At 41.2% G+C, this 8867-nt stretch overlaps 1 protein-coding gene across 1 annotated transcript; it reads left to right on the forward strand.

The window, feature by feature from the left end:
- The first annotated feature begins 1823 nt into the window (after positions 1-1823).
- On the forward strand, positions 1824-5216 carry LOC118556507 (actin, cytoplasmic 3-like). Its single transcript, XM_036144788.1, has 9 exons — positions 1824-1961; positions 2538-2662; positions 2739-2867; positions 3229-3339; positions 3445-3529; positions 3614-3775; positions 3862-4053; positions 4200-4381; positions 4732-5216. Exons 2-9 carry the CDS (start codon positions 2540-2542, stop codon positions 4873-4875), a joined length of 1128 nt encoding a protein of 375 aa, XP_036000681.1. The 5' UTR covers positions 1824-1961; positions 2538-2539; the 3' UTR covers positions 4876-5216.
- Positions 5217-8867: the final 3651 nt, after the last annotated feature.

An 8867-nucleotide genomic window follows, 5' to 3' on the forward strand; every position in this document is an offset into this window, starting at 1 on the left:
TAAAAAACAATAGTTTAACCCGACATGTAGTCATTCTTGTAAACACTTCTTTATCATGCATACAAACCGCTGAAAGCTCAGTCACTGGACGACAATTACAGCTTTCTGAAAAGATCAGAGTTCTCTACCTTATATTTTAAAACCAACGTTCTAATGTAATCTATAACACATCACTGGATAAATAGAAGAAAATTATAGTATAGTTTTCAAATTTATGGGAATAGTCAAAATGGGTGGGAGGGAAAAAAATGAAAACATTGAGTTAAAACATGATGTGATTAGTCTCTGTCTGTTGTGTCTGAGGAGTAGAAGACATTCTGTTACTGCATTCATAAATCTGCTGTAGAATCAGCCTCTCCAGCTTTTCAGCTGTGGTCTCCTGACTGCAGGAGAACAGATTATTTCAGGGGAACTGAATTTCACACAAAACTATCATTATGTCAAAAGAAAGGCACAGATTGACCGTGATCAGGCATGCATCAAGAAAGAGTTGGACCCTCCAACTGATGTCAGCTGAACACGCATCATTTGTGGTTTAGATTTAAAGTATAAAGTCATGGCTTTCTCTGCAAATAAGACTTGGAGAAAAGCACTTCTAAAAAGGTAAGAGTTCTATATATTTATTGATATCCCACACCCTGCTCAGGTTTTTAAAACTGTTAATTGTGCAGTGGTTTAAAATAATATGCATTTGTCTGTTTCTTTACCTGGAATGTACTGCAATATTGTAAAAAATAAATAATGTGATGTGCTGGTGACACAGGGGTAGCACGCTCAGCACACACATGTAAATAGATCTCAGGGTATGTGGAGAAAAATGTTCTACTTTAAACTATTTATGATTTTCTTTGCAGCTTCTGTTTTTATAGGTTGGTTTATTAAATAATTTGAATTATGACACTGATAGGTTGCTGCCATCATCACAGTTAATGATGTGGTAAATGGGGAAGATTTTTTTGATAGGACCTCTTAGCCCCGAGGCCTCCCAGCAGGTTAAGTAGGCCCTGCTCCCACCACCTGCTCTGGGTCCAGAAGGCATCCTGGGTCAGAATCGGTCCTCCTGATCAGTTTATCCAGCAACTTCCTCTCAGCTGCAGATCAGCTGCTGCTCTATCAGACCAGAGAAGATGGCTGATGCCTCCACAGAGTTAGTGAAGGTCTGCAGGAGCCCCGGCAGTCCAGAAGACCTCAGCCTGCTCAGCAGATAGATTCTGCTGTGACCCGTCGTGTAAAGAGCATCAGTACTATGAGTCCAGTCCAGTTTGTGGTTCTGGTGAACAGCCAGGTACTGATCAGAGTCCACTATCTCCACATCAGTTTAAGAAAATAAGCAGTATTTGTGTTTAATATTATTTGGCGGTATATTTTCATATCTGTGAAGATGTAAATTACTTTGAACTATAAATAGTCGATTGATGAGTGAGAGTAAAATGAAATAGGAAAATAAGAACATTTAAGACAAAACATCAGGAATATGTAAAGGGGGAAATAAAATCGGTACTTAGAGGAGACAGCGAGCTTCACAACTCTGCTTAATGCTGTTTTGGTTGCTAGGCAGCAGACTTTACGCTCAGGTAAGGGCGGGGACAGCAGGTGAAGGCTGGATCAATCTTTTCCGGTCTTTATGGGTTTTTTTTCGCGGCCGAAGTAGTAAACGGGATCCTTAGAAGGATACAACCCCTGAATTTGGACATACCCATTGCTTAACAAGTTTTAATGACTGACACTCGCCGCAGCCAATCAGGACGCGATGTGAATAATCTCAGCGCGTTCTGCTCACCTGGACCAATCAGAGCACGAGCTGAGAGAACGCTACCTTTTATGGAGAACGCCCGCAGTCCGCGGGTCCGAATAAAGCCGGTGCGGCGGGTGTTGTGATGTTGCAGTAAGTGGACACAGCTGGGACAGAGCAACACCGGCAGGACTTCACCTACAGACACAGCCGCTACGTACCTGGACAGGTAAGCGGCAGCCAGAATCTTCCAGAGGATTTAGTTACAGCTCGGTTCGTTTGATCTCAGATACGAAATGTTTATTTTTTGGCTTTTTTTTTTTAAATAGCGCACCTAATTCTAAACTCTTTTTAAATGTACATCTGGTAGCATCACATATTTAACACTTTTTAGCATGTTTTTTAAAAGTCAAGTTATAGTGACTCCAACTTGTGTTGGAGTCACTTGAAAGTTTGAAATGTGTTTATGTAGATTTCAATGCAAAACCTTTAACTATTCTTGGGAGGGTGGCATAGTGGGGGGGGGGGGGGGGGGGGGGTGTTTAATGCATTGAGAATGACTTCAGGAGTTAAATTGCTCTTTGCTTCATACATTTTGATTTGGGGACTCCATCTCTTCCTAGGCTTCTAGTGAGAACTTTTTCAATTGAATTATTGGGTTGCTCAGCTGGTCTCACCCAGGCGCTCTGGTTTGGAGGCTGACAGGAATTTGGGTGTGGCACATTTTCTACTGCTTCAGCTTCTGACTTTAAGCTAAAACAGAGTTTTTGGAAAGGAACTAAAGCAAGTTGATGTTTTCATCTAGAAATGGAGGACGAGATCGCTGCGCTTGTTGTTGACAATGGCTCCGGTATGTGCAAGGCCGGGTTTGCTGGGGATGACGCTCCTCGTGCAGTTTTCCCCTCCATTGTTGGACGTCCCAGACACCAGGTAGGAACCTGACTGCTTGCAGTGGGTCTCAGGAGTGGAGGTGTAATGGATTAACTGATGGTGAGTTTGTGTGCAGGGTGTGATGGTGGGAATGGGACAGAAGGATAGCTATGTGGGAGACGAGGCTCAGAGCAAGAGGGGTATTTTAACCCTGAAGTACCCCATTGAGCATGGCATCGTAACCAACTGGGATGACATGGAGAAGGTAAGTCAATGTTATGATTGCCTTTTATTAATGCAGGCCTGAAGCTGGTTGGACATTAAGACGTCTCTTTTTATAAATCTTTCTAAGGTACAAGCAAACTCTTAGCTTTATAAGCGATGGACTCTCTTGTAAATGAGAATTTATCTCAATGAGACTCTTTGTATAGGAGGTTTAAGAAAGCAAACTTGGCCAGGTTGTAGCTTAGAGGCTGCTCTCTGGTAGTGTGTATGGAAACAATATGCCAGGATTACTTTCCCAGTGGTGGTGTAAAGCTTAAACAATTTCTTCAAAGCTGGACCACTTGTATCTGATCATGATGCCTTCATAACTTGTGGTCAACCTGAACTTCTCTTATTTTAAGATCTGGCATCACACCTTCTACAACGAGCTCCGTGTTGCTCCTGAGGAACATCCAGTCCTGCTGACAGAGGCGCCACTCAACCCCAAAGCCAACAGGGAGAAGATGACTCAGGTGAGTTCTGACTTGCTGAACCCTACTGGGGAAAACTACACATTTAGCATTTCAACACTTGCTGTAAATGGGATGAATTGAGGAAGAGTCCCTCCTTTGTTGCAGATCATGTTTGAGACCTTCAACTGTCCTGCCATGTATGTGGCCATCCAGGCTGTCCTGTCACTGTACGCTTCTGGTCGTACCACAGGTTGGGAAACATCCCCTTTAAAAATAGCATTGGCCTCTGAAATGACCCTTTGTTCACTGAGTTGTACCATGATTTGTCTCACAGGTATCGTGATGGACTCTGGTGATGGTGTAAGCCATACTGTCCCAATCTACGAAGGCTACGCTCTGCCTCACGCTATCCTCCGTCTGGATCTGGCTGGTAGAGATCTGACGGATTACCTGATGAAGATCCTCACAGAGAGGGGCTACAGCTTCACTACCACTGGTACAGAAGTTGAATGGACCTAAATGTTAAAGGGAAGACGGGATTCTCTTCTCTGGTACTAAACTCCTTTCAACCTTTAATTCCAGCTGAGCGTGAAATTGTGCGAGACATCAAGGAGAAGCTCTGCTATGTGGCTCTGGACTTTGAGCAGGAAATGCTGACAGCAGCTTCATCTTCATCCCTGGAGAAGAGCTACGAGCTTCCTGATGGCCAGGTCATCACCATCGGCAACGAGCGGTTCCGCTGTCCTGAGGCACTGTTCCAGCCTTCTTTCCTTGGTCAGTAATGGAAGATTAAAATGGGTTTTAAGATGTGGATCAAATTTGATATTTTGAAGTCAACAAGACTGAGGGAATTTTTGCTCAGTTATGAGCTTTTGCACTTCAACCAGAGTTTTATTTAACCATGTAACTCTCATCCTCAGGAATGGAGTCTGCTGGTGTTCATGAAACCACTTACAACAGCATCATGAAGTGTGACGTGGACATCCGTAAGGACCTGTACGCCAACACTGTCCTGTCTGGTGGTACCACCATGTACCCTGGAATTGCTGACCGCATGCAGAAGGAGATTACAGCCCTGGCCCCACCCACCATGAAAATCAAGGTATGAAACTTGGTGCCCTGTATCCTGCATGGGTTTCCTGATTCAGTCCACCTGGCTCAAGGTGTTAAAGGGCTTCTGGTGATGTGGTGCAGTGACTTGAGTTGGGTGTCTTGAAACTAGTAAGTGTGACTTGACCTCTGAAAAGCTCACCAACTAATGGAAAAGCTGTTAAACTTGGTGCCTCAAACTCTGAGGGCAAATCTCAAAATGGAGACCTCAAAGCTAATGGGCTTCATTGAGCTTGACAGAATTTCTTTTTTCCTTCCCCTCTATTTGACCTGCCATTGCTTAAGATGGGGTGTTTTGAGTGAGCTGCATAAATGTGTCTTATTTTTTTATATTAACTCTAGATTATTGCTCCACCTGAGAGGAAGTACTCCGTCTGGATCGGTGGCTCCATCCTGGCTTCCCTGTCCACCTTCCAGCAGATGTGGATCAGCAAGCAGGAGTACGATGAATCTGGTCCAGCTATTGTCCATCGCAAGTGCTTCTAAAGCACCCACTTCCTGTCCCAGTGGTCAACCTACTTTTCAACTGCTGCATCCAACTGAGGTTGTCCAGTCCATGTGTAAACAGACTGAAACATGCCTCATTCAAGATTTACCAGCATTGGTTACAGTTCAGACCAGCGTTGCTGAACGTCGGAACACTGAATTTTCAATCTTAAACGAAATGTGACAAACCTGGATGGCTGAGCCTCACAATGTCAAGTCAACTAGGACAATCCGACTCTCTGTAGTGACAAGTTAACGTTTTAAGCCTGTTCCTGCAACCTTTCAAAGCATTAAATCACTGTAAATCCATAATCTCTAAAATAAATGTTTACACAACATTCTTTTGTCACTTGCTGCTTGGCTTTAATTTTTTTTTTTTTTTTTTTTTTGTTACAAATAACACTACAGGTTCTGGCTCAAACATCTTGTAATCTATACGATTTGTTGCACCCACCACTGATGCAGAACCAAACCCAACACCAGGGTTCTAGCAAACACTCAGCCCCCTTATGGGCTTGTTGGAACTGGACTGTAATTCTCTCATGTGCTTCACATCTGCTAGACCAGGGACCATGATTAAAAATTAAATGACACCTGCATTAAGAGTTTCTTGCATTAAGCATGTTTATTACAGATTTCGGTTGCATAAAATGTACCAACTTGCCTGAGTTAAATATTTAACACTACTAAACTCTGAAGGAGGGCAAGAGTGGGACTTGTATGCATCCTTGGCGTTTCATTCCTCAGACTGATTCAACCGGTCACTATTGGTTGGGTATGGAAAGCGGTTAAATATAAATGCTTGTTCAGTTATAGCATCTCACCTCCATACTAAGAATCATCTACTGGCTTAGTCTGTGAGACTAAATCATATTTTTGAAAACTGTCTCAAATCACCCTTTTACAAAGTGACCTGATAAATATGGGTCAGTTTCATGAATATGGATTTAACTAAACCAACATCCCATGGCACTATTCATGCAGAAAAGCACCATATTGTATTTCTAATATTCACTTGATGTGTAATCCTGCCAGCTCATGGCTGATACTTGGTGCTGTATCTTGCTTGTGAATGAGTGGCTATAAGACAAATTCCCAGTTATGTGGTGTTGCATTATACTATCATTTTAATTACAATGAAGGCTATTCTTTTCAAGAAGCAAAGCTGTGCATCTAATTTTTCAAAAGCATTTGATAGTATCAATCATGAAACTTGGATAGATGTCAACACTGTTTTTGTCTGAACAAGTTGCTTTAATTTCTTAGAAATAGGACTGTTTTAAATTTATACGACTGCCTCACTTTTAAACCCCATATGGAAAATCTGAAGTTTTTTTTTTTTTTTTTTTCTTTTTCGCACATACTGCTAAAACGTGGCTTCACTGTAACTTGTCTGGACTATGGAGATCTTTATATCATTGCTTTGTCACAATGTCTTAGGATGCTTGACTTTATCTCTCAGGTTCATCAGAAAAGGATAAATGTCAACACACCATTGTGATTTATATTCTTGGTTGGGATGGCCAGGTTTGGCTGCTCAAAGGAATAACCATTGGTTGACCTTTATAAGACATTACTTGGACTTCTGTCAGCCTATATCTGTACTGGAATTGGACTGAGAAGTCGAGTTTTGCTCACAAAATTTGCTGCTTTGTTCCTTTAACAATAACTGGGTTGGGCAAGAAGGCTTTTGTTCGCTAAGCACCCTCTTGGAACCTGCTTCAGAAAACAAGGTTAACTGAATTTATCTTATTGCATGCTTCTGCTTCCAAACTAACAGTTCTTCAGGCTGATTCAATAACAAATACCTGTTTTTCATAGTTTCTTGTTTTAACGATGTAACTTTTTGTGTCTTGTTCCCTCATGGCCACAACTCATGTGAAAAAGAAGTTTGTAATCTTAATTATATGCCACAACATTACAACATTCAATGACATAAGTAACCTGTATGGGCGGTATGCAGGCAAAGTACAACATGGTTCGTTCATCACATTTTGCCTCACGGACCAAAACTGGGAGTTGGTTCCACAGGAGAGGAATCTGATAACTAAAGGATCTGCCTCCCATTCTACTTTTAGAGACTAGGAACCACCAGCAGACCTGCAGTCTGAGAGCGAAATGCTCTGTTAGGAACATACGGGGTAATCAGAGCTCTGATATATGATGAAGCTTGATTATTAAGAGCTTTATATGTTAGAAGAAGAATTTTTAACTCTATTCTTGATTTAACAGGAAGCCAATGAAGGGAAGCTAAAATAGGATAAATATGATCCCTCTTGTTGATTTTTATCAGAACTCCTGCCGCAGCATTTTGGATCATTTGAAGACTTTGAACTGCATTTTGTGGACTTCCTGATAGTAAAGAATTACAATAGTCCAGACTTAAAGCAAAAAGCAGGGAATTTAAAGTCATCCAGCTTTTGATGTCATGTCATGTATGTATATATATATATATATATATATATATATATATATATATCTATATATATGTGTGTATATATATATCTATATATATATCTCTATCTATCTATGTCTGTCTCTCTCTCATATCTCATGTCTGTCTCTCTCTCTCTCTCTCTCTCATCTCTCTCTCTCTCTCTCTGTCTGTCTGTCTCTCTCTCTCTCTCTCTCTGTCTCTGTCTCTCTGTCTCTGTCTCTCTGTCTCTCTCTCTCTCTCTCTCTGTTCTGTCTCTGTCTGTCTGTCTCTGTCTTGTCTCTGTCTCTATGTGTCTCTCTCTGTCTTTCTGTCTTTCTCTCTCTGTCTCTCTCTCTGTCTCTCTCTCGTCTTCTGTCTCTTCTCTCTCTGTCTTCTCTCTCTCTATCTCTCTCTCTCTCTATATGTGCTCTCTCTCTCTCTCTATCTGTATCTCTCTCTCTGTGTATATCTCTCTCTCTCTCTCTCTCTCTCTCTGTCTCTCTCTCGATCTCCTCTCTCTCTCTCTCTCTCTATCTCTCTGTGTCTCTCTCTCTCTCTCTCTGTGTCTCTCTCTCTGTGATCTCTCTCTCTCTCTCTATCTCTCTATCTCTCTCTCCCCCCTCTCTCTCTCTCCTCCCCTCTCTCTCTCTCCCCTCTCTGTCTCTCTTGTCTCTCCTCTCTCTCGTCTCTCTCTCTCTCTCTCTATGTCTCTCTCTATCTATCTGTCTCTATCTCTATAGGATCTCTATCTATCTATCTCTCTATCTTATATTTTTCTCTTTTCTTCTCTTATCTTCTATATATCTGTGTCTATATTTTTATCTGTTATCGTATCTGTGTATTCTCTTCTGTATACTATATATGTATCTATCTCCTGTGTATTATATTATATATATATATATTATATACTTATATGTATGTATATATGTATGTATGTATGTATGTATGTATGTATATATATCAAACCAACAAACAGAGGTTTTATTGCTTTGCGATTTGGATGAGGGAAACTGAGGGTTAAATGTTCTAAAGAACTGTAGTTATTAATTGGCCAAGGACTAATTAATAAATCAGACTGAAAGATGGTTGCCACTCCTCCTCCGCTTCCACAGATCTGGGAATGTGGAAATTTGAATAATTGGAGGAAGTTGACTCATTTAGACTAACGTAGTCCTATTGTTGCCAGGCTACTGTGAGAAAAATAAATCGATCTGATTATCAGAAATCAATAAATTAACTAACAAAGTCTTTGGAGGGAGAGACCTTATATCTAATAGACCACATTTAATTGTTTTATTTTTTGGTTCAAGGTGAGCTGTATTGATTTTTATTAGATTTTTATGATTTGGTCCTTTTAGATAAGTTTTTGATCTGTTAAGTTTTTGCCGTGGGAAAAACACCGTGTCAATAGGGTAATGGGGGGGGGGGGTGTAACAGTACAGAAGCTGCTGAGAGGTGTGTTAAACTACAGCTCTGCTTCCTGGTCTGGACCCTGGATTGTCAGCATTTAGGAGAACTAATAAACACGGCCAGATTCCTAGAAAGAAGAGCTGCACCATCCAAAGTGGGATGGATG

Source organism: Fundulus heteroclitus, chromosome 12, assembly GCF_011125445.2.
Source record: "Fundulus heteroclitus isolate FHET01 chromosome 12, MU-UCD_Fhet_4.1, whole genome shotgun sequence".
Taxonomy (NCBI): Eukaryota; Metazoa; Chordata; class Actinopteri; order Cyprinodontiformes; family Fundulidae; genus Fundulus; species Fundulus heteroclitus.

What these genes read in the sequence shown, in the direction of transcription:
- LOC118556507 (XM_036144788.1), top strand. Translation starts at nt 2,540, where the DNA reads ATGGAGGACGAGATCGCTGCGCTTGTTGTTGACAATGGCTCCGGTATG. An exon ending in ACTGGGATGACATGGAGAAG is followed by an intron (nt 2,868 to 3,228) that starts GTAAGTCAATGT and finishes TCTTATTTTAAG; the next exon opens with ATCTGGCATCACACCTTCTA. An exon ending in GTTCCAGCCTTCTTTCCTTG is followed by an intron (nt 4,054 to 4,199) that starts GTCAGTAATGGA and finishes TCTCATCCTCAG; the next exon opens with GAATGGAGTCTGCTGGTGTT.